Source organism: Oryctolagus cuniculus, chromosome 9 (assembly GCF_964237555.1).
Source record: "Oryctolagus cuniculus chromosome 9, mOryCun1.1, whole genome shotgun sequence".
NCBI classification, from domain to species: Eukaryota; Metazoa; Chordata; class Mammalia; order Lagomorpha; family Leporidae; genus Oryctolagus; species Oryctolagus cuniculus.
In genome coordinates, this window is record NC_091440.1 from 127,919,061 (window position 1) to 127,945,436 (window position 26,376).

At 41.0% G+C, this 26,376-nt stretch overlaps 1 protein-coding gene and 1 non-coding gene across 18 annotated transcripts in view; one reads left to right on the forward strand and one right to left on the reverse strand.

The window, feature by feature from the left end:
- Positions 1–1,506: 1,506 nt before the first annotated feature.
- AMN1 (antagonist of mitotic exit network 1 homolog) overlaps positions 1,507–26,376 on the reverse strand; it is a 45,510-nt gene continuing 20,640 nt past the window's right edge. For 8 of the 17 annotated variants that reach the window (XM_070049616.1, XM_070049620.1, XM_008259425.4 and 5 more), the window contains 6 exons: positions 21,989–22,121; positions 19,754–19,898; positions 15,696–15,913; positions 14,787–14,843; positions 12,051–12,162; positions 1,507–2,352 (listed from right to left, as the gene is read on the reverse strand). In XM_070049616.1, coding sequence (XP_069905717.1) covers positions 2,279–2,352; positions 12,051–12,162; positions 14,787–14,843; positions 15,696–15,913; positions 19,754–19,898; positions 21,989–22,121 — 739 coding nt within the window. In that variant the 3' untranslated portion in view covers positions 1,507–2,278. Of the gene's footprint in view, positions 2,353–5,601; positions 5,690–12,050; positions 12,163–14,786; positions 14,844–15,695; positions 15,914–19,753; positions 19,899–21,988; positions 22,122–23,127; positions 23,350–26,376 lie in introns of those variants that run through there. The other 9 variants (XM_017343290.3, XM_017343292.3, XM_017343286.3 and 6 more) reach the window with 3 other exon arrangements.
- LOC127492265 (U5 spliceosomal RNA) lies at positions 16,331–16,447 on the forward strand. The gene has a single exon (XR_007921401.2). It is a non-coding gene; the product is annotated as a U5 spliceosomal RNA (small nuclear RNA).

A 26,376-nucleotide genomic window follows, 5' to 3' on the forward strand; every position in this document is an offset into this window, starting at 1 on the left:
TTTGCATCAAAGTAAGATTATCTTTTAATCCTATTTCCATGAACTTTTTGAAGTAAACTCCTATTTTTTAAAAAAGTACTGTAAAATAGCTAATACAACTAGCAACAACAACAACAACAAAAAGCAAGAAAATCCAGATACAAACTGCGGGAGTGAGCATTTAGCCCTGGGGTAAAGAAGCTGCTTAAGACACCTGTGCTCCCTGCATGGGAGACCAGGAGGAAGTGCCTGGCTCCTGGCTTGAGATAGGCGCAGTGCGCCGGCCGTAGCAGCCACTTGGGGGGTGAACCAATGGAAAAAGTAAGACCTTTCTCTCTGTCTCTCTCTCTCACTGTCTAAATCTGCCTGTCAAAAAAAAAAAAAAAAAAAGACACCTGTGCTCCACATCAGACTCCCCTGGCTTATCCCCAGCTCTGGCTACTGACTCCAGCCTTCTGCTCATGGAGACTCTGGGAGACACCAATGACAGCTCAAGTAATTGGACTCCTGTTGCCCACATGGGAGACCTCGATGGAGTTCCTGGCCCCAGGCTTTTGCCCTGGCACAGACTTGGCCATTACAGGTATTTTGGGATTCAACTAGTAAATGGAGCATGTTCGCTCGCCCTCTTTCTCTTTCCCTCTTCCTCCCTCCCAAGTAAATGAATAAAATTTTTTTTTAAAAAAGTGCAAATCAGTTTAGTAAGATAAATCCTTTATAAACCCTAAGAAGCTCACACCTTAGATCCTGAAACTAGTTTCTGCAAAAAAGGGGAAGAGCCTACTGACATATTAGAAATTAAATATTAAATTTCACCATGTTTGTCTGTAGAAAATTTCACAGACAGGCCTTACCCATTTTATATATACACACACACACACCACCTTTGCAGTGGCAATACATATATCCACATTATAAACATGCCACATTATAAAGTCAAGAAATAGAGTTGGATATGTAGCCCCTCCCCAAGCATGTACAAGATTCGTTACATATGGTATTTCCCCTGTTTTCATGTTTTTCACTACATCAGAGGCAAAATAAGAAATGTTTAAGAAAGCCAGAGCCCGGCGCCGGCACACCGGGTTCTAGTCCCGGTTGGGGCGCCGGATTCTGTCCCGGTTGCCCCTCTTCCAGGCCAGCTCTCTGCTATGGCCAGGGAGTGCAGTGGAGGATGGCCCAGGTGCTTGGGCCCTGCACCCCATGGGAGACCAGGAAAAGCACCTGGCTCCTGGCTCCTGCCAGGATCAGCGCGGTGCGCCGGCTGCAGCGGCGGCCATTGGAGGGTGAACCAACGGCAAAGGAAGACCTTTCTCTCTGTCTCTCTCACTGTCCACTCTGCCTGTCAAAAAAAAAAAAAAAAAAAAAGAAAGCCAGAGCCAGGATCACAGCATAAATTTGGGGGTAATTTGAGCATAGTATATGTCAGAAAATTTTGTTTGTTTTTCAGAAGTTTTCTTTTCGAAACTATGACCTTTGCTATTTATTTCACAATGTGAAATCAAAAGAGTTTCAGGGTACAGTCTCTGTAATACTACTTCATATTTATTCATGTTTACACATTTCTAAATGTAGTTTTGCTAAGGAACAAGACTCACAGAAGAATAAAATATATTTGGGAAGAGTCAGCACAAAAATCAACGGAGAAAGGAGCTGGTCAAGGGCATTACAAATATAAACAAGCCCAGTGGCTAAGGTGTGATGTTGTGAATTATGACATTTACGTATTTACTTCGTGAAACAAAGAGATATATAAATTCTGTGAATACTTAACAGGTCTAGTGTTCAGCTTTGCTTTTGGCAAATGGCATTTAAATAGTTCAAGAAGGTAAAAGCCAGGAAATAATTAGGAAGGAACTTTTTTCTTAAGGAAGAACAAACAGTTTATCCAATATCAGCAAATTTCTCTTTAAACAGCTCAAATGTCTACGTAGGAGAAGGAAATCTCAGGGGAAAACGAATGATTTAAAACCTTGCTATTTAAGAAACAAAACTCATGCCCTGCTCTGGTCCCTCCTCAATAGGTAAGAGTTCATGCTGGAATTACATTTCAAAAACAATGACTCGCCAAACAAGTATAGAATAATAGCAACATTGAAATGTTTAAGGGTCTGGTTAACTTCAGAGCACAAACCATGTACACACTTAGAGTTAGCTGATTCTCTGAGAGTTATAGCTTAAATAAGATGGTAAAATAATAAAGTAGTCTTAAATTAAGTGGAAAGCAAATCTGTACAGACGGTTTCCTGGGAAAGTAGCTTTGATCAGCCTCCACAGCTTTGATGAGCTTCAAAAGGCATCAATACACAGTCCATGTCACTTGTTTCAGTTTGTTTGGGCCTACTAATCGCTGCAAGACTTCTCGTGAATGATCTATAAAAGAAAACACGATAATATATTAATTCACAGTAGCTGTCAATGTTTCCTTATGTATAAACTTGAATGATAACTATTAAATCTCATAGGGTTATCTAAAGGATTAAATGATATAAAATATAAAGCAGAGTATACAAATGAGTAACATATTAATATTAAAGGTAGTCCTCACTCTTATAAGAGGTAGTGTACATATCATAGTAATACTTTTTAAAAGCAGGCATTTATTGCTTTCTCTGTGATTTTTTTTACATATGGTATTTTGTTCTGTGATTTTGTTAGGTAGGAAGTCAGAAATGAGCTTATGTGCGTGTGACAAGGGCCTAAGGAATTGACATCTACATCGGTCCAGCATCTGCATTTCAAAGTCACCTCATAACCTTCCAGGTGCAGCCCAGTATCTGCACTTCAAAGTCCTGCCTGGACCCTGATGACCTTCCAGGGGGTCCTGCCCCTTCTACCTGGCCTGATAAACATCCTTCCTCTAAGGTGGGCACCCTAGAGAGAAGCCCCTTTGGCTAATGCCATCCAGGCTTCCCCTGTCTGACAACTTTAGGGGGAAAACTCAAAAGGAATGTTTCATTTTTACACCCAACAAGTCCTTTGTTCTGGAGAAGAAGCAGATGGGGAGAGAAAAGGCAGGAAGGCGAGACCCATCCCCTTAAAAGCCCCAGCCTAAATGTTATACCTTCGCCATGCCCCTGTGTGAAATCGGTCATGTCTGATTTCATGGAGAGGTGTACATCTGTTCTTACGGATGTCCCTACCTTAATAAACCTTGCTACTTTGCTTTCCACTGCTCTGTCTCATGCCTGACGCTTTGTTTCTCCAGTAACAATGTTATGTGGGAAATCTAGATTAAAGGTAGATTTCAAATAAGTTGAAAGGAAAGGATGGACAAAGACAGATTATGGAAACAAAACCATAATGAAGGTGGAGGGATGATTCTAAGGTGGAAGAGTTGCTTCTGATCTCATTCTGTGAGGCTATTTCAAACCTAGAGCTACCACAGAAAAAGGAAACCACAGTAAGATCCCCCACAAATATAAACTTAAAGATCCTCAACAAAACACGAGCACACCGTGGCTTGGAGAGGCCTTAGTTAGCGAGACGCTGTCCATGCTGTCAAGACACCATGCAGTCAGTCCCTCAGGGTCAACCAGACTCTTCAACAAACCCGGTGACCACATGAACATCTGCTGTACTAAGCTTTAGATCTTAGGGCCATTACAGACTAACAGCTCTGTGGTCTGAATAATTAATAACCCACTGTTTGCCACTCCCGGTAAAGGAAGATAGTTTAACAACCGCTTAATCAATAACCAAGTCTGTGATTATTGACAGATATTCTTTGACTTTTTAAAAAAAGATTTATTTATTTATTTTTAAAGTGTTACAGAGAGAGATGGAGAGACAGGGAGAGGGAGAAAGAGGGATCTTCCATCCACTGGTTCACTCTCTAGATGGACACAATGACCAGTGATGTGCCAGGCCAAAGCCAGGAGCCAGGAGCTTCTTCCAGGTTTCCACATGGGTGGCAAAGGCCCAGGTACTTGGGCCATCATCTGCTGATTTCTCAGGCCATTAGCAGGGAGCTGGGTTGGAAGTGGAGCAGCCAAGACACGAACTGGGATCCATATGGGATGCTGGTGTTACAGGCTCCTCTTTTTTGATTTTTAATGTAATTGATAGCTGTGATATAAATCTACCTGTTTAAACCTGATTCAATACATACTCACCCTGTAAGAGAAAGCATAAAAACTATTACCAAACAGAAGCCTATGAAGCAGTCAATTCAGAGGGCTTCTGGTTTGAGTTCTCACTTTGACTTGCTAAATAAACTCTGTCCAACCAGACTGATTATTTCAGTCAACAACAAATCCAGCAACTATAAAAAGGATTGCATACAATGAATAACCAGGATTTATACCAGGAATATAAGATTAGCTTAACATCAATTAATAAAATACATGGTATCTGTTTCCTAGCGCTTCTGTAACAAATCACCACAAATTTAGTGGCTAAAAAATGCAAACTCATCATCACACAATTTTGAAGGTCACTGAAGGACCCCAAGAGTGGTGCCCTTTTGTGATGACCCCAGAAACACAGACTCCAGACCAGGCGATGCAAAAAGCAAGAGGCAGTTTTATTTCATTTGCGCAAATGGGCTCTCTGCTGCCGCAAGTGGCGAGAAAGAGAGAGAGAGCCCCGAGCAGTCATCTCACACAGCTTTTAAAGGGCAAAACCACAAGATTAACATACTATAGGGTGGCGTAAGTTCATTGGGCAAGATTAACATACTATAGGGTGGCATAAGTTCATTGGGCAATTAGACAGTTGGGCAAAGTACATGGACAAGGGGGGTCTTTTGAGGAAGAGAAGTAGATGGTTACGTGCCTTACGTGCCTGGTGGTTTTCTTTGTTAGGCTTGAGCAAAGCACAGGGGAGGAGGCCCATGTACATAACAGGATGTTCTGTTGCCCATATCTCCAAGTAATATCTAACCGCTCCTCTGAGAACCAGTTTACTTCCCTATTTCCCAGGACCAGCACTATCTAGGGGAAAGGCTTTACTTAATGTGACCAGATTACTTAACTACTTGGCCTAACAGCCTAATATAACACACTTGTTAATATCACTGTTAGCCGTATTAATATTATTTTTTTTATTGTAACTTAAAGCTAACTGATATTTTATTTATTATAATTTTATTATGCTTTTTGCAGGGGTCTTACAGTCATAATTCTGAAATGGGGTTCACTGGAATTCAATCAGGTGTCAAAGGTCTGCATTCCTTTCTGGTAGCTCGACAGGAGAATCCAGTTTCCTGACTTTTCCAGCTTCTAGAGCCCACCACATGCCTTGCATTTCTGTGTATTCAAAGTGGGCAACATCTGGTAGAATCCATCTCATGTGGTTCTTCTCTCTGCCTCTCCCAGTTTTAAGAACCTTTATGATTACATTGGGCCTACTCAGATACTGCAGTATAATCTCCCTATTTTAAGCCAGGATTACCAACTTCAATTCCATCTGCAACCTCAGGTAACACAACATACTCACAGGTTCTGGGCATTAGAACATGGGCATCTTTGGGTGGGAGCATTCTTTTGCCACCACAGACATCATAAATCAATAGAATAAAGGACAAGAAACAAACAATCATCTCAACAGGTGTAGGAAAAAAATCCAACACTCAGAATAAAAAGACTTAGCTAACAAGGAGTAAAAGGAAATTTCCTCAACCTGGTAATGGGCTTTTTTGGGTGAAAGTTGGTAAGATGATCCTCATATTTATATGAGAATTCTAAGGGCCCAGAACAGCAGCACAATTCTGAAAAAAACAAAAACAAAACAAAACAAAAAACTGGAGACATGCTTCTTAATTTCATTTTAATTGGTGTTTATAGGATTATTTTGGTATTTTTCCTAGTTATGAACATATTACCAAACATTGTATATAAATATTTGTCTTCTGACTGCATGTGTCACTCTTCTGCAGGAATTTACTATTGCACGTAATAAAATGATACTTTTCCCTCCAATATAAGCATACAATATACTTTTCTATCATTTAAATATTCTGATGCTAGATGGCAGTATTAATAGTACAGATCCTCAGTCAGCTTCCCAGGAAGGTGTAAAGTATTTAGGATGCTGCATTTAAATAGTAGAATTATGCAATATTGTGAATTTATTATGATACAGGAGAAACTGTAGGGTCTCTAAGAATCTCAAGATTCCTTTACAGAACACATACTTAAGAAGAGCTAAAATGTCATGTATACCAATTACACTACCAGTGTCCCCCACTGTCACATTACCGTCACCACAGTACTTGATGTCACTCCATTCCCTTTTCTTTCCTAATAATATTTAAGCCACCCTACACTAAAGGCCCAGGAAATTGCTCTATTGGGGGAAAGAATACTAGATTGTGGATCAGGTGACTTTGGTTTTACCTCTAGTTCTGTTAACTACTTTGAAGATCTGGGCCAATCTACTTAAAGCTTTGGTTACCTCCATTCCCCTCTCTTTAAGCTGTGGGAGTTGTATAGATGACAACTAGTGAACTGCTCACCATTTCTCTAATAAATCTATGACCACAGAGATGGAGGCCATTTTTTGAAAGATTTATGTCAGGGTTTTTGGAACACCAGTAAGAAGAAACTATGGGAAATACAAATTTAACAAATTAATCTTTACAGATGATCAAGTAAAATGTATAGATTTTTTGTAGGTTTCTGAGCATAGGGGCAGGTGCTGTGGCATGTGAGAATAAACTGCTGTTTGGACTCTGATCTCAGAATCAACTCTTGATGCTTCCCGGTCTGGCTGAAAGGCCTGTGAGAGCATTTCAGGCATGGAAAGCCAAGACTCTGTGGCAAAAAAATCCTACATGGAAGATCCCTGTGAGACCTCAGTGGAAAGAAGGGGTCATCAAAGAAGGATGTACTCTTCTCTGAAGGGAGAACATCCACTTTACTTATGGCCGTGTCCAAGTACTGATGGAGTCCATGGTCATAGAAGGATTCCATATGGCAGCCCATGGCAAGAGCCTCGGGCCATCCCTGACAGAAAAATTAAGAGTGTTAATTGTGAAGGAACAACAGAAGTCACTGTGCATTTACTCCCCATATAGGACCTCCATCCCTAATGAGTTGTACTATGAGAATCAACTGCAAATTTTGTTCCCAACTGTACTCTATATGTTTTGTGTATGCGGGGGTGCAAATTGTTGAAGTCTATGCTTAGCATAGAGTTGGTCCTCTGTATATAAAGTCAAACTAAAAATGAACCATAATGAAGAAGGAGATGGGAGAGGGAGAGGGAGGTGGGATGGGAGGGTGGGTATGGGGGAAAGAACCAGTGTATTCCTAAATTTGCATCTATGAAAAAATGCATTCATTAAATAAAAAAAAACCTGCTGTTTGGTACACTCCTCTCTCTCTCTCTCTCTCTCTCTCTCTCTGTCATGCAGCCTTTCAAAAAAAATAAAATAAATTCTAAAGAGGAAAAAAAGGCTGGGCATATTTTTACAAAGCTCATTGCTTCATTTCAGCAGTGTGTACATGACTTCATTACATGAAGTTCTGTCCTGTTGGATTTGTAATGAATGAATGAGTTAGGAGACAAAAGGATAATGTAGGATTAACATCATCATCATCATCATGCACTGGGCATTTAGCACAGCAGTAAGATGCTGCTTGGGACACCCCATCCAAGACTGGAGTGCCTGGGTTTGAGTCCTGGCTCTGCTCTCAATTCTAGCTTCCTGCTAATGCAGACACCGGAAGACAGCAGGTGATGGTTCAAGTAGTTGGGCCCCTGACAAGCACATGGGAGACACAGCTTGAGTTCCTGACTCCTGGTTTCAGACTGGCATAGCCCTAGCTGTTGCGGGGACTTGGGGAGTGAACCAACAGATGGACAGACTTCTGACTGTTCTCTGTTTTTAAAGATTACTTATTTGAAAGGCAGAATTATAGACACACACACACACACACACTCACACACAAAGATCTTTCATAGGTTTGTTCACTCCCCATATGGCCACAACGGGCCATGCTGAAGCCAGGAGTCTGTAACTTGATACAGTTTTCCCACACAGGTGGCAGAAGCCCAGACACTTGGGCCATTTTCTGTTGCTTTTCCAAGCACATCAGCAGGGAGCTGGATCAGAAGTAGAGAAACCAGAACTCGAACTGGTGCCCATGTGGGATGCTGGTGAGTGTTGTAGTTTAACCAGCTGTCCACAACACTGGCCCCTCAAATAAATTAAATAAATACAAAGAAAAAATATGAAATAAAAAATGTCCTTTTAATAAGGAATGAGCTTTAATTAAAGAAAAACTCTGAAGCAAATCACTCAGGTCTTAAAATACTTTTGTTGCGGGCTCTTTGTGGTAAATCTTGACATATGCGTCCATCTAGGATTCTAAGAAAAGGCTAATCAGGCATCCTGCTGGATACTTTGGCCTTTCAGTGTAAAACATAAGGACTCTTAATGTCTAATTGCTTTACTGCCATTCCATCTAAGCCCCTGTCTGTGAATAGAAACCCATTTAGATAATTATGAGAAACAGATAAAGTGATAAGATTAACAAAAGTATCTAAATTGAACTTGCTGATAAAACTAAAGACATAATTAAAAAATTAGTAAGTGTAACAATTATTTCTGTGCTTTGATAACACCTATTAACCCACCTTACAATTTATACTATTTGCAAGAGCAGCTTAGTTTTTATGTTTTTGGCAGAAATAAAATCAAAGTGCTTCAAATTGCTTCAAGATCTAATTCACACTATGGAGTTTATAGTCTGACTAAGGGTGAGAAATTTGATAATTACTAAGAACAGAGAAGACAGGTTAATTCAGGGACTCTGATGAGAAATTATGGTGGATATTGCTAATGTGGGAATCAGGTTGCTTTGAAAATAACATAATATAGCTGCACATGAACACATACAAGTTAGTAAAGACTTTCTACAGTTTATAAATTGTATCATCTTAAATACTCATGTATGAGGGGACTGAAAAAATGGTAGCATATGGACTTAGAGGATAAGGTGAGTTTCCCATGAACTTTATAAAGCCCCCGTGTATGTATGAGCAATCACATGAATACACAGGAAAGGAAGCATGCTATATAAGTTTCCTTGAAAGAAGAAAGGGGTTTCATTTATCAAGAAAGGGATTTTTATTATCAAGCCAAAAGAAAAAAAAGCATGTATCTTCTCTGGAGAAAGAAGGAATTAAAAATTAGATATAAGGTGACAATCTTAGCACACTTTATTTTCATTCAGTGATGGTCACAAAAATATATAATGGTGGGGCCGGCGCCGTGGCTCACTTGGGTAATCCTCTGCCTGCGGCGCCGGCATCCCATATGGGCGCTGGGTTCTAGTCCTGGTTGCTCCTCTTCCAGTCCAGCTCTCTGCTGTGGCCCAGGAGGGCAGTGGAGGATGGCCCAAGTGCTTGGGCCCTGCACCCGCGTGGGAGACCAGAAAGAAGTACCTGGCTCCTGGCTTCAGATCGGCGCAGCACCGGCTGTAGCAACCATTTGGGGAGTGAACCAATGGAAGGAAGACCTTTCTCTCTGTCTCTCTCTCTGTCTATAACTTTCAAATAAATTAAAATATATATATATATATATATAATGGTAGCATAGTTGCAGAACTCATGAGAAAGGGGGAAAGATACAGAGGATCTGGGTAGTTAAAAATTTCAGCTTCTTGTCATCTAAAGAATCTTTATTAAAATAAAGCCACGGTGTGTGCACTCTGGCACTGTTATTGGATCTCCCACTTTGATGACAATTGATTATTCACAGGGAAAGTTGAGCTACACAGAAGGGATTTATTTGCAATTCTGGAGAGACTGCAGGACTGAAGATCAGTATTCCTGCCACTGTGCTTTGAGTCTTTAATTTACACTTGGCATTATTAAAAATGTGTCATGTTAAGAAAATAACATTTAAGCTCCTCACTTTCCCATTCTGTAAAACTAGGAATCAGAAAAACAACATTATAAAAAAAAAAAAAAGGAGTTGAATGGGTGAGTCAGGAGTGTTCTGTACTAAAAAGGGGGAAATTGGGACAAAGTTAAACATGTCTCTTAGCTACAGGATTTCCCAGAGACTTCAACAAATCAACATTTATTATAGTAGTATGTTGCACTTCATGATATTTTTGGACATATAAACACTTTTTGTCTTATGCTACACCTACGATGTATTCTAGAATGCCATTCCATGTAACTAGTGAATTTGAGGAATTTCAGAACAAAGCAAAGAAAAAGACTTGACCACCAGGTGGCAGTAGAACACAACAAACTTCATTTGTGCAGCACTTGGACAGATTTGCATGCAGAAGTCCCTCCTGACAGAAGACCTCAGTCTTACCACAACAGGCTGGGTTGGAGGCTGGAGTATGACACGCACCTAAGACACTTCAACTACTGAAATCAAGCGATTTCAGTAACTCTGAGAATAAGGAAAGTCAACGGCACCTGTTGGAGATTTTACCTGGCAGTAGGGAAAAATTAGCCCCCTCAGAGCAGGTTCTTAATTAAATAGTGTGAGGAAAATAAGCCTTTATGAGAACTCCTTGCATGTTCAGAATGCTGGTTAAATGCACTTGGAGCTTCGAGGGTGGATTTACAGATTTTTGGTTGCTGTTCTGAGATCCATTAACAATGGTTGCTATTGCATCCCACATATTGTGGTCTCCTCTACCTTAACAGACAGTCTGCTTACTAGGACACAATTTTCAGCCATCTTTTCATAGGCTTCTTTCTTTCTTTGAAAGGCAGACAGAGACAGAGGGACAGAGAAAGAAATCTCCCACCCACTGGTTACTCCCCAAATGCTTTCAAGGCTGGGCTGAAGTGAATCCAGGTTTCCCATGTGGGTGAGAGGGACTCACTATTACTTCTGGCTCCCTGAGTACACATCCACAAGGAAGATGTCATCAAAAGTGGAGCCAGAACTCAAACTCAGGCACACCACAATGTGGGGTCCAATTCTTACCGGGTGTCTCAAACTACTATGCCCAACACCCTCCCCTAACTTATTTGATGACCAGAAACCCTCGGTTTCCCTTTTTGCCATTCCTACAACAGTATACACATACATCAGACACTAAACCAATGAGTTTTTCTAGTTTTAAATTATTTCCTTACAAGTTATTAATTTTAATGTTAAAATCACCCATGTGACACAAAATTCAAAAGGTACAAAAGCATATACCTTCCCATTCTGGTTCCTTTCACAACTTTCCCTAGAAGTAACCACTGTTAACAGTTTCTTATGTGCCCCTTTTGGCTATATTTTCTTAATAAATGTCTTTGTCTAATATAAGATTCAGTCTTCATTACGTAAATCACTAATACCAAAATACAACACCAGGATACAGCTTTGGTTAATACTGGCTATTTAAACATAAGAAAAGACAAGCTGTCAAAGACACTTCCAGGGTTAACCTCAACTCCAAGTCAACCCAGGGACAACTGTTTAGAATGTAATTAAGAGTGAACTGGAAGAACTGGTATAACTGGTGATTTATAAGTGAGATGCAGGTCATATTATGGGATGAGAGCCATTGAAGGGGGAATGTGAAAGGGCATGGTTTCTGGGCCAGGGTAACACACATACAGTGTCATAGCTCCAGCATAGGCCAAATGGGCTAGGACTACTTTGTTTCCTTCAGTGAGAGTTGCACGAGGCCAACAGTGCAAATTATTCTGACTCTCACTCAGTTTCGATAACAGTTAAGGTATCAGTTACTTTGCTGAGATAATAGTTAACAGGTTATTTTTGCATATTTGATAGGTGTAATATTATAAGCTTGAAATTGTTAGTGTCTACATAAAGCGTCATGCTTAATATTAGGACATGGACACTGTTGCCAGCATTTTCCTCATTATAGCCAATATTCACTGAACATTTACCAATGCCACTATCACACCAACATCACCACTATCATCACTGTCAGCATTTTTTGAGTTCTTATTATACTCAAGGGACCATAAAAAGAGGTGTCAGGTAATCATCATGACCAGCCCTACGAGGGAGATACCATCACTAGGACTATTTTACCTACAAGTGAAGAAACTGAATAATGGAATGGGTTATGTAATTTACTCATGGTCACAGTTAAAGAAGCTAGGATTTGAAGCCAGGCTATTTATCAAACCTGTTATTAGGGGGCATCCATGGAAAAGTAATATCCGTATCTGAGGACAAGACACAAGGACAGCTTCCACAGCCTCATCCGTCAGATTTACACAATGTCCCATGTGGATTTCCTATTTAGAAATAAAGAAAACAAAAAGATAAGATAGATTTATTATAATAGTATGACACGGCTGATGAAACACTCTGATAAAAAAGATAAATATCCACTTGCAAGGAAAACACATTGAACAAACCAATGTGAGTCTGAAGTAATTTGGAAAATTAAACAGTTTTAAAATTTAAATGCTTGGGGTCGGCGCTGTGGCACAGCGGGTAAAGCCGCCGCCTGTAGTGCCGCCATACCATTTGGGCGCCGGTTTGAGTCCTGGCTGCTCCACTTCTGATCCAGCAGTCTGCTATGGCCTGGGAAAGCAGTGGAAGATGGCCCAAGTCCTTGGGACCCTGCACCCGCGTGGGAGACCCAGAAGAGGCTCTGGGCTCCTGGCTTTGGATCAGCGCAGCTCTGGATGTTGCGGCTACCTGAGGAGTGAACCAGCAGATGGAAGACCTCTTTCTCTCTCTTTTTTCTCTTTCTTTCTCCCTCTGCCTCTCCTTCTCTGTGTAACTCTGACTTTCAAATAAATAAATAAATATTTTTAAAAATTTAAATGCTCAACCATTTTATAAAACAAAGTAGAATTCAAGGATATGGAGCTATAATTGCCAACATTTATTTTTTTCTACGCTTACTTAGGTAGGTGTTCCCAACTTTATAATGTTGAGATAAATATGTATTTCCCATCATTGCATAACAACTAATTCCTGATGGTTTTATTAGAACATATAGACTAAGTCAAATAGCTTGAGAATTTTATTAAAAATTATGGTGATTACATGATATGTTGTAAGAATTAACTAATCTAATGAATATAATACAGTTAACATGGAACCTGGCATATAAGAAGTGCTCAACCAAGGCTGGCATTAAAACACTCTTTTCTTTTTCCAAATATTTACTTATTTATCTGAAAGGCAAAGTTACAGAAAGAGGGAAAGATAAAGAAAGAGAGATCAATCTCCCATCCGCTGGTACACTTCCCAAATGCCTGCAATAGCCAGCGCTAGGCCAAGTCAAAGCCAGGAATCTCAAACTCCATCCGGGTATCCCATATGGGTGGCAGGGCCATGTTCTCCTGCTTTCTCAGGTGCATTAGCAGGGAGCTAGATTAGAAATGGAGCAGCCAGGACCCATATTGGATGCCAGTGTTGAGGGCAGTGGCTTTATCTGCTGCGCCACAATGCTACCCCCAACCAATGCTGGAATTTAAAATAAGAAATGCTGGCTCTGTCTTATGATGCAACTTGGAATTTGGAACATGGGACGAGAGTAATATGATGATGTCTTTTTTTTGTTAACAATTTTTACTTATTTGAAAGGCAGAAAGACAGAGACAAAGGCAGAGACAGATCTATGTGTTGGTTTACTTTCCCAAGGCCCCAGTAGCTGAGGCTAGGGCTGGGCCAGGTTAACGCCAGGAGTCAGGAACTCAAACCAGGTCTTCCATGTGGGTGGCACATACTTGAGTACTTGTACTTGAGTTATCACTGCTGCGTCCCAGAGTGGGGCCTCAAACCCAGGCACGCTGACGTGGGATGCAAGTCAACTGAGCAGCGTCTTAGCTGCTGTGCTGTATGCCCACCCCTATGAAAATATCTTAAGAAAAATATTTTTTAAAATATATACACTAGCAAGACAAGCAAGATTCATATCATAAATAAACACACACACACACACACACACAAATCTCTGTGGGCAATAACTCAAGGAAAATTCTGGCCCAAAACATGCGCTGTTATTCTATTACAAAACTACTATTGCTAACATTTGTAATTCATTTATAGACTGCTTACTTCCAAAAAGGAGTTGGTGCAGCTCACTGCTTACAAGCACAATTGTATTTAAAAAAGAAAACAAAACCCTACTTTCAATAGGGAAAGGCAACAGCCAAAATTCTGTAATAAGATTCCATATCAATCACTAATTTATGATCTTTTTAAATGGCTATACAATGGTTCTCAGGAAAAAAAAATAGTATGATTAGAATTACTAACACTGTAGAAATATGTCAGACATGACGGTCCAAAGAACAGCACATCACATTGATAAATTTTAGCAACCTTCACCCACAATAAGACAGTCCTCAAACCTGTCAGAAGCTATGACTTACGGGAAATGAAGAACTTTCATTGTGGGGCTGGTGCTGTGGTACAGAATGTTAAGCCTCAGTCTGCAGCGCTGGCATCCCATATTGGAGCCAGTCTGAGTCCTGGCTGCTCCACTTCTGATCCAGCTCCCTGCTAATGCACTTGGGATAGCAGTAGAAAATGACCTAAGTGCTTGGGCCCCCAGGCTTCAGCCTGGCCCAGCCCTGGCCATTGCAGCCATTTGGAGAGTGAACCAGTGGATCAAAGTCCTCTCTCTCTGTCTCTCCCTCTCTCCCTCTCTGAAATTCTACCTTTCAAATAAATAAAATAAATCTTTAAAAAGAACTTATATTGGAAGTACAACAGGTTTTTATGTTAAAGCACATTTATATCTACCAGTTTTTCTTTCCTCTGGAAATAAAGAGCTGGAGGCAAAAAGAAAATTCCATGAAATACCTAACTGATAAGGCATTGGTTGTCTATTAGGTTTATAAAACAATTTCTGAAGACATATAGAATCTAATCATCTTTATAGATATTTTTAAATTACCTCTAATTTCTTGGCACAAGGTCCACTAACAAGTGCGACCACACCATTGTCAGATACCTAAGCAAAGGGAAAAAGAAGCACAGCTTATAAATGGAGAAGGTACAAATGGAATTTTTCTCAATTTTACTATCATTTAGATATAGCTTTATTGTCTTTCATTGTGCAAACACATATTGTAGCTACGCACACCTTCCACATTTATTGTAACAATTGAGGGGAGCATGCCAAATTATGAAACGAGGTGAATGAGTTTCCCATGTATGTCAGAGTATGTCTGTCATGCTACCTGACCTGCTGGGACAGACTGTTTCTGTTCAGCCCTGCAAGGAGACAAGTCAGTCACTAGAGGAATTCTGCTTGCAGCTTGAGGTTTCTGCAAATAGGTCTTTATCTGAAGACAAGATGTGCGCAGAAGTAAGGAGTGTTTTGTCAAGGATTTGTAGGAGCAGCTTGATCAGACTCATGTCTCCTAAGTCACCTAATTAAGGACAGAGTTTCATAGCCCATCTTGGACTCCTGCTGGCACCAAGCCTTTACAGCACTTTGTTCCTTCTTGGTCTTGCCCTCCCTCCCCATTTCCTGCCACTTGTATTTACAAATGGTTTGTTACAAGGCACAGGGAAGATGGTTTCTTTAGCACACTAGTTTGCCTCTACCCATCTTAGTTTGTCAGCATGTCTAAGAAATTCAAATTTCTTTGCTTCAACATCTTTCTTTCCCTTGAGTAACTGTTTTTTTCATGCCATGGGCAGATAGACTTGAACTTGGTAACAATTATATTGTAATTATTTAGCCACACAAAGCATGAAGTGGTCAACAATTTCAACATTATCAAAAGTAATTAATTACGCCCTCCTAATTAGTCATGGGAATACATTGGGCAAACAGAGTCTGTTTTATTTCATTTACCTGGGTAGCTGAAAAGTCAACACATTGTAAAAAGGGGCAGTTTTTCCCTAATGCATGTAAGGATGCATCAGTAATACTTAAGCAGCCTCCTAAGTCAATGATCTTTAGCAGCCGGCAATTGAGGGCAAGGGCAAGCACTCCTTCGTCAGTGAGCTTGCAGCATCGTTTCAGAAACGCTTCATGCAGGGATGAGCAAGATGAAGCCACAGCCTTTATTCCTAGAAGAAAATGTGATTGGGTAACAATGCACTATTCAGGGATAGATACTTGTACGTGTAAGCAATGTAACTGATTTTCATTTTAGCAGTCACCAATTATGTTAGCCTTTTTCAAAGCAGCCTATCTCTGAGGATATACTTAATTTCCAAAAAGATGCTGTCATTATTTAAAACTCTTGAAATGTTTCAGGAACATTCCACACAGTCTGTAATACTATATTCTTCACAATGTCTTTGATGGCAAGCTTTTATTGTTCACAAGTAGATTAGCTTTCAGGAAATGACTAAAAGCCATTCAGAATCAAGTTAGATGATAGTTATATGGTAGATGATTCTTCCTTGAATTAAAATAAATATTTTTAAATAATAAAGTTAATTTTGTTTTGGGTTCAGAAAGGAAATCAAAAGTTAATGTCCATACTCTGGTTTCTCTTCAGATCGTATAAATCTTTTGCCTTTTACTAAAGATTTCCGTGGAGAGGAACAATTCTGAGTTGTTACCCAATTTTTTGAGGGCCTTGCTTTTGCAGGGCTTAAAACTAAAAAAAAAAAAAAACCTAAAAAAAAAAAAAAAAAAAAAAAAAAAGAGTTAATGTCCAGGCCGGTGCCACGGCTCACTAGGCTAATCCTCCACCTGTGGCGCCGGCACCCCGGGTTCTAGTCCTGGTTGGGGTGCCAGATTCTGTCCCAGTTGCTCCTCTTCCAGGCCAGCTCTCTGCTGTGGCCCGGGAGTGCAGTGGAGGATGGCCCAAGTGCTTGGGCCCTGCAACTGCATGGGAGACCAGAGAGGGGCACCTGGCTCCTGGCTTGGGATCGGCACAGTGCGCTGGCTGTGGCAGCCATTTGGGCGGTGAACCAGCGGAAGGAAGACCTTTCCTCTCTGTCTCTCTCTCTCACTGTCTAACTCTGCCTGTCAAAAAAAAAAAAAAAAAAAAAAAAGTTAATGTCCAAATGTAAGTTACCAGATGGCTGGAATGGAGGTCCTTGTTTCCACCTAAGAATTTCAGACATAAGACAGAGAGTAGCAATAAGCAAGGTAGCAAATTGTAATGATGTAGTAGATCCAACAAGCCCAAAGGGCAGCTTGTCAGAAGGAACACAGTGTGCCCAGTCTGTGTTCAGACTCGGGTTTATATGGGCACAAGGTGCACTTCCTCCTCCTGTTTCTCCTGCTCCTCGGATATTGTCAAAGGGCTTTCTGGGTTTGATATTTGTGGAATTCCTTCTAAGGTTTTGTAACCCAACATTATCAGACCAGGGAGCTGGAAAAAAAGCCCTCTCAGCACTGGGCCAGGAAGATTCTCCAGGGATGTCTGGGGTGGAGATTGGAGTGGGGAGAAGCCTGGGCCTACCTATGAAGTTATTAGGACATGGGCAGAACTTTGACGTGCAAATGCTGGCTGCTTCCAAGGCATGTTTCGAAGGCTGCTTCTTGCAAACTTCCCTTTGACCTCTTCACACATAAGCTACAGTCTACCTTCCTCTCTAACAGCAATATGTATGCATCTTTTCCCCCAACCCCCGAACTTTTATTTCTTTGCTACCACCATGCTCCTCTGCTAGCCTGGACCAGTCATACATCTCACTGAGGACCAAGAAAAGAGAAGTTCCTAAATCCAATTAAACTGATGTAAATGTGCATTGCAGGCTGGTACATGACATAGTATCACATAAGTGAAAAAGCATTTTGGGATCCTGGGTCCTTTAGTCATGGACAAAATTCTAACACTGTTAAAAATACTTTGGCCTGCGCCGCGGATCACCAGGTTCTAGTCCCGGTCGGGGCATTGCCCCTCTTCCAGGCCAGCTCTCTGCTGTGGCCCGGGAGTGCAGTGGAGGATGGCCCAAGTGCTTGGGCCCTGCACCCCATAGGAGACCAGGAGAAGCACCTGGCTCCTGCCTTCAGATCAGCACGGTGCGCCGGCTGCAGCGGCCATTGGAGGGTGAACCAATGGCAAAAGGAAGACCTTTCTCTCTGTCTCTCTCTCTCACTGTCCACTCTGCCTGTAAAAAAAAAAAAATCCTTTTGTATGCAAAATACAGTCAAGGAAAGCTGGTAGATTGATGGGTAAAACATTTTTATTGTTTTCCACATCTTAAGAATGGCTGTTTTACTTATTAGTGTCCATTATGGAAGTGGTGGTATAATCAGATATATATTTGGTCTTTGACTCGAGCTCCTGACACAGAGTTCCTAAAACCCTTGAAATTTCCTGAGTGATGGGAGTGTCTTTTGTTATTCAAAATGAGCTCTTTGGGATTATACCTGAGTTTACAGTAACCAGGTGGGCCCCTAGACAGCCTCAGGATGGGGCCATTCTCCAGAGACCAAGAGATTAGAACTTCCAGGTCCATCCAGTGGTTCATGGGCACTCTATAAAAACTCTTGAACAAGTAGATCTGATGAGCGTCCTGGCTGGTGAAAGCATCCCACACTGGAGAATGATGCACCTTGGCTCCACAGGAACAGGGGCTCCTGTGCTTGGGATACTTCCTGACCTCACCCTGGTGCTCTTTATCTGGCTGTTCATTTAGGTGCTTTATAATAGTTTTAATAATATCCCTGGGTTCTATGAGGCATTCTGCCAAAGTACTGAGCCCGAGGAGGTCATGGAACCCCTGATTTATAGCTGATCAGTCAGAAGGACCAGGGGCCTGGACTTGAACTGGCATTTGAAGTGGGGAATTGTCCTGTGGGATTAAGCTACATTCTGTCAGAAGTTCATTAAATTGTAGGACACTTAGTGTCAAGAGAGTTGGAGAATGGCTTTGTATGGAAAAATCTCACACGTTTGCTGTCTGAAGTGTATGAATATTAAGACTGCACTGTTTTGATTAGTTATTTTTAATAAGTTATCATTTATGTAAATATTGAAAATTTATGCTGGCTTGTAATACTGTGGGTATCCTAACTTGTAACCAAGATAATTGCAAAATACAGACGAAGTTTTTCAGAAATCTATTAGCCAAGTAAGTCCTTCTTCTTCTTCTTCTTTTTTTTTTTTTTGACAGCCAGAGTGGACAGTGAGAGAGAGAGAGAGAAAGGTCTTCCTTTGCCATTGGTTCACCCCCCCAATGGCTACTGCTGCCAGCGCAGTGCAGCCGGCGCACTACGCTGATCCGAGGCCAGGAGTCAGGTGCTTCTCCTGGTCTCCCATGCGGGTGCAGGGTCCAAGCACTTGGGCCATCCTCCACTGTACTCCCAGGCCACAGCAGAGAGCTGGCCTGGAAGAGGAGCAACCGGGACAGCATCCGGCGCCCTGACTGGGACTAGAACCTGGGGTGCCAGCGCCGCAGGCGGAGGATTAGTCTATTGAGCCGAGGCGCCGGCCCCTTCTTTCTAATATTAACAAAAATTGGTACAAATCCTATATTCTAAAATAAAGCATCTATATTGGGAAAAAAAGTAAAATCCACTAATTTGTGTAATAGTAATACTGAAAAATGCAGTCTGCCTGGGTATGAGAAACTATGATTATACAGACTGATACAGGAGTGTCTAGCAAGTTTAATCTGATGAATATGAACTGGTCATTTTTTGTTCTAGTACATCAGGCAAAATATTTAAAATATAGAGGTGTTATTCATGTTTATTTCATATAGGTTTAAAATATAAGGTAGTAACTTATCTAATGCATTTTTAAACTTTCAGTACTAAAAGTTATAAACCAGAAACTGAATTTGGAACTTTTATCCTTAGTATGAATATTTTTAATGATAAATTCCTTTTTCAATGACATCTTCCTGTACTTTTCTCACATATTATATCCTTCTTTTCACTAAAATTATACTAGGTGGTGACCAGTAGTTTACTAATTTATGTAGTGCTAATAAACATACCTTCTGAAGTTATGGAAATTCTGTTTCCTATTGAGGAACTTAAATTTAATATCTTCAGTTTTCGGCAGTTACACAGGTGCAGGAGAGCAGTATCAGAAATGTCACAGCTATGTAGATCTAGAGTCTGAACTTCAGGATGTAAGATCTGAAACAAATATATGATTCTAATAAATTCTGTGATATAAATATCCCCCTGGGTTGGCATCAGGCACAGTGGGTTGAGCTGCAGCTTGGGACATCCACATTGGAGTGTCTGGTGTGAGTCCCAAGGCCTGGGTTACTCCAAACTTCTGATCCAGCTTCCTGCTAATGCACCTGGGAGGCAGTATATGATGGCCCATTCTGGAAACCAAGATGAGGTTTTGGGCTCCTGTCTGAGGTCTGACATGGCCTTGATCGCTGCTGACATTTGGGGAGTGAATTAGCAGACTAAAGACAGCGTTTTCTCTCTATCTGTCTTGTCACTCTGCCTATCAAATAAATAAATAAATAAGTCTTAAAAATACTCTATGTTCAGTGCTTTGGAGATTACAACAGACAAGTGGCTGATGGAAAATAGAGCAAAAACTATAGAAACATGTTCATATGGACACAGGATATGCAGAGCAGAAAATAACCAAGGCTGCTTCCAGCTGGAGGGGCTACTTCAGTGCCCCTTCAGTCCCTTGTGAGACATGAAGCACTGTTGATGGCTGGTGCAGAGGAATGGCCCCTAGACCTGAGAAGCAAAACCAAGGTAGCAGTGGGTGATTTTCCTTTTCTCCTTATAAGCATGGACTTCAGAATTTTCTTGCACCAAAATAACCTTTTAATTCCATTTTCTCATGTTTTGAAATACCCTTACAAGTGTTTCACTTATAACGTATTTCAATTTAATATAATTAAATACCCACATGGGAGACCCAGCTTGAGCTGGCCCATTCATGGCTATTGCAGGCATTTGGGGAATGAACTAGCATATGGGGGATTTCTCTTTGTGCCTCTCAAATAAATAAAATAAATATAAATTGAAGTTTTACAAAGCAAAAGTAATTCATTCTCTCATGGTTGTAGAGACTGGGAGTCTGAAACCAAGGTGCTGGCTCCGAGGAAAAATCTATTTCCCACCTCTCTCTTATCTTCTGTTCATGGTCGCCAACCCTGGCATTCCTGGATGTGTAGAAGCATCACTCTAGTCTCTGCCTCCATCCTGATACAGACTTCTCCCAGTGTCTGTGCCTTCTCACAGCCCTCTTCCCATTAGGATAATGGTCATACTGGATTGTGGACCCACCCTATTCCATGTCACTTCATCAACCCTATCTCAAAACAAGATCACATTCTGGGGTATGAGAGGTTAGGTCTTCAACATATTTTTGAAGGGAATACAGAATTCAATCCTAGTACTACCAGCTGGTAAACTATCTAGGAATAGGTAACACTATTCTCCTATTCACTATTAATTACAGAAAAGATATTTATTGCTTTACAATACTTTAAAACAAGATGTTGGGGTAGTAGTTTGGTGTAGCAGTTCAGAGGCTGCTTAGGATATCCAGATGCCATATAGGAGTGCCTGGGTTTGAGTCTCAGCTCTGCTTCTGATTCCAGCTTCTCACTAATGCAATTGCAAGAGGACAGCAGGTGATGGCTCAAGTAATTGGATCTCTGCTATCCAGATGGGAGATCTAGATTGAATTCTAAGATCCTGGCTTCAATCTGGCCCAGCTCTGGCTGTTGTGGACATTTGAGGGGTCAACCAGTGGATGAAATACCTCTCTGTCTAATATAGTAGAGGAGGGAGGCACCAAGAAGCATGGGACAAGTTTAGAGGAGAGAGTGATTTTTAACTACTGATAATCATCCACAGGTGGATTATGAAATCAGTTTATTAGACTGTGAGACATGTTTTGTTTTCTTTTAATGAAGACAAAATAGAATGAAAAAATAGAAAATACCAACTTGTTCTTCACACAGTATAGTTACACTAAGTATGGTTTATGTACTGGATTCATAATGTAATTTACATTTCTTAGTGTGAGTTGTGACCAAAATATTTAAAATTTTTTTAAAACCTGGAGTTCAAGGGGTGCTGGTACCATGAAGACAAGAGAGGTAAACAAAAGAATAGTGGGAGAAGAGTTTAAAAATAATATTACATATGAACATTTTTATTACCTCAAGGGAAAAAAATCTGAGACCATTTCTAAACAGCAAAATATAATATGCTTGCTTTACAGTTACACATATTCTTACCTCACTTATATTTGAATCTGTTATTTGCCCCTGCATGCTCATTATTTTAATCAATCTATCTTTTATGTTGGGAGGCAAAGGCTTAATGTCTGTGATATATCTGGAAATATTCTTCATGAAACACCAAAGGCATCTGAAATACAAACAAAATAGAGTAAAATTACATTTACTGGACTGACTCCTAACACTTGTCTTCATGCTGTTTGTTAGCGCTCAGTCCTTTCATAAAACTTCGTATAGGGGCAGCCACTTGGTACAGTGGTTAAGATGCTGCCTGGGATGTCTGAATCCCATAAAGGAACACCCAGGCTCAAGTCCCAGCTCCACCCCTAATTCCAGCTTCCTACTAACATCCATCAGGGAAAGCAACAAATGATGACTCAAGTACATAGGTCCCCATCACCAAGAAGACAAAATGCATTTTTTAAAAAGACTTACTTATTTATTTGAAAGGCAGAGTTACACAAAGAGAAGGAGAGGCAAAGAAAGAGATCTTCCATCTGCTGGTTCACTCCCCAAATGACCACATGGGACAGGGCTAGGCCTGGCTGAAGCCATGAGCCCGAATTCCATCCAGGTCTCCCATGTGGGCAGCAGGAGTTCAAGAACCTGGGCTATATTCTATTGCTTTCTCAGGGCATTAGCAGGGAGCTGGTTCCGAAGTAGAGCAGCCAAGGAACTGAACTGGCAGTCATATGTGATGCAGGTGTTGTGGGCAATAGCTTAACCCACTGTATCATAATATGGACCCCTCAAAATGCATTTTAAATGGCAAAAACCAGCATTTCTTTTTCCTTATTCTTAAGAAACATTTACCACCAAAATTTCAGTTATGTAGTCCCTAAATAAAGATTAAACTGGGGCATCATTTTTCTTAAAAAATATGTAGGCAAGAAAATCACTGGAGAAAGAACTATAATCACAGATTCCAAAGATTTGACTGTTTTTGCACAAGTCACAGAGATAGTGGACTCATGCCAAGATCAGTATATGCATGAGATAGAGTTATCAGAGCAAGCAGCAACTAAGACCCTGAGGGAGCTAAGGATGATCCACCACAACAAACGCTGGCTTGGGATATTGGTTACTTCACACAGAAAGCACCTGCAAAACTATAATTGTAGGGTGGGCTGTCTCACCTGTCCTTTCCCAGGGAGAGCAGGTCACAACAATCCCACTGAGGAGGGGCAAGAAATAATCCGGAATCACCAGAGGCTGGGAACTGTTGCTGCCTGTAAGAGCACTGAAGTGACTCGCCAGCTTCTACCCCTAACACACCTCCAAGACACAGCTTTGGAGCTGACCACCTCTCGTCCAGGTGCCCTTGTATTTCTTCACAAATTTCCCTCTCTCTCTGTAGTCTAAGAGACAAAAATGTCCTAGTTTGAACATTTCTTCAGGTCTTCACTCTCTTGTGGGGCTCCCCATGTACGTGCAAAAATTGATAAAACCTGCTAATTGTTTGCTAGTCTACCTCGTGTTAATTTGTTTCCCAGACCCAACTGATGACTCACGTAAGAAGCAAGATGGGAAGAGGAGACCTTTAGCCTTGCCTGCGACCCAAACAATTAATATATCTCATCTGTGGGTTCAGATTCCAATCATGGGAGAAACTCAGCCTTTCAACAAACACAAATCTTATTTAATTTCTGTTTATAAAATACTCATACATATATACAATTTGACATTCATGAATGAATGTGATCATAAATCTGTAATCCTATTTTTGGGTGAAATCTTTACTTTTTTTTTTCCTTTTGGTAGTTTCTGTCCTTCCCTCTCTTATCCTTCCCACTCCAGTAGTTTATTTCTCTACTTTAATCTAGTAAAGATTCTTTCTTGACTTTCTGTATAAATATACAGAAATATGTGTGTGTGTGTGTATGTGTGTGTATACATACATTTGGGGGATCACTGTTATCAACAATGGCATTACAGTAGATTTATATATCTCCTTTCATTATTGAATAGTATCTGTGAAATTCCTTCAAAGCATAGAGCATACTTCTAATTGTCTTTTTTTTTTTTTTTTTTTTTTTTGACAGGCAGAGTGGACAGTGAGAGAGAGAGACAGAGAGAAAGGTCTTCCTTTGCCGTTGGTTCACCCTCCAATGGCAGCAGCGCCCCACGCTGATCCGATGGCAGGAGCCAGGTGCTTTTCCTGGTCTCCCATGGGGTGCAGGGCCCAAGGCCTTGGGCCATCCTCCACTGCACTCCCTGGCCACAGCAGAGAGCTGGCCTGGAAGAGGGGCAACCAGGACAGAATCCGGTGCCCCGACCAGGACTAGAACCCGGTGTGCTGGCGCCGCAAGGCTGAGGATTAGCCTATTGAGTTGCGGCGCCGGCCCTAATTGTCTCTTAATGGCTATATATTTTACAGTGTGCATGATTCATGTTGTCATGCCACTTTTGATGAGCACTGCCACTGTTCCCAGACTGTTTTTTTTTATTATTTTTTTATTATTTTTTTTTATTTTTTTGACAGGCAGAGTGGACAGTGAGAGAGAGAGACAGAGAGAAAGGTCTTCCTTTGCCGTTGGTTCACCCTCCAATGGCCGCCGCGACCGGCGTGCTGCGGCCGGCGCACTGCGCTGATCCGATGGCAGGAGCCAGGAGCCCTGGTGCTTCTCCTGGTCTCCCATGGGGTGCAGGGCCCAAGCACTTGGGCCATCCTCCACTGCACTCCCTGGCCACAGCAGAGAGCTGGCCTGGAAGAGGGGCAACCGGGACAGAATCCGGCACCCCGACCGGGACTAGAACCCGGTGTGCCGGCGTCGCAAGGCGGAGGATTAGCCTAGTGAGCCGCGGCGCCGGCCCTGTTCCCAGACTGTTGATGTATGTCGTCAGACTGTTTCCAGAAACTCTTTAATACTTTATATTCCTCCTCCTCCACATTTTGCTAGCAATAGGTATTATTGCTTTTTATTTATTTTCTCACTTACTTCTATCTCCATTTCCTAGTCCCAGCCACATCACCCCAGAAAACCATTCTAATGCTTAATGCATATGCTTTCACTTTTGTTTCCTGTTAACCTGTTTGTTATGTGCATACATTCCTTATTTATGTATATGGCATATCTCAGAGATCTGTTTAGTTTTTCACTCAGCACTTGTTTTAAAGATTTACCTACTCTGAAACATTGGAAGGTCTGACAGGTGAAACGTGGTATTTCATTACTTTAATTTATATTTCTTTAAGCTTTTATGTAAATTGTCAAATTATGTTCTTTGCCCCTTTTGGTATTTTGATTTTTGTAGCAGTTGGGTTGTTTGCATCCTTTTATTATTCTCAGTATCAATATACATACTCTTGAAAATGTATTTTTGGTGCACATTTGGCTGTGTTTCAACCGAGTATCTGGGTGTAGAATCCTTGGCCTACAGGAATTCAATTAAGTGCCTATGTTTAGCTCTGCCAAACAAGTTTTCAAGTGGCTTTATTTACTTACAATCCTACTATTAGTGAATTAGTGCTCTTGTGGTTCATACACCCTTGCCAACATTTGACATTGTCAGTCTTTTGAATTTTAGCCATTTTAGTGATTGTATAATAGAACTACAATGTGACTATTTTTTTAAAAATTTATTTATTTATTTGAAAGGCAGAGTTAGAGAGAGAGAGAGAAGTCTTCCATCCACTGGTTCACTCCCCAAATGGCTGCAATGGTTGGAGCTGTGCTGATCTGAAGCCAGGAGTCAAGAGCTTCTTCCAGGTCTCCCATGTGGGTACAGGGGGCCCAAGCACTTGCGCCATCTTATACTGCTTTCCCAGGCCATAGCAAAGAGCTGAATCGGAAGTGGAGCAGCCAGGTCTCTAACCGGCACCCAGATGGGATTTTGGCACTGCAGGCAGCAGTTTACCCACTAGGCCACAGCACTGGCCCCCATTGTGACTTTAAATTGCAATCTCTGATCATTGACTGGAGCACATTTGCATTTCTTTATTGTCCAGCTGGATACCCAGCTTTGTTGAGTATCCACTCAAGTCTATTGTCTTGTTTTCTTTTGGATTATTTTTCTTATTGACATGGAGGAGTTTCTATTATATTCTGAATATGAGCCTTATGTTGGTTATGCACATACTGCAAATATATTTTCCCATTCTGTGAATTGCCTTTCACTTTCTTATGATGTAGCTCAATTTATCAATGTTTTCCTTCATGGCAAGTGATTTTTTGTGTGTCTTTTTATGAATTCTTTCTGTGTCCTAAATCCACAAAGATATTCTCCTGTTTCTTCTAAAAAAATCACTAGATTTATTGTTGTATTTTTCACTTTTTGACTTAAAACCAACTGGAATTGTTATTTGTCAAGATTTGCAATTTGGCCCTACTTACAGGCATATGTTAGCCTATTACTATTTCATTAATGCTGACTGAACACATGAT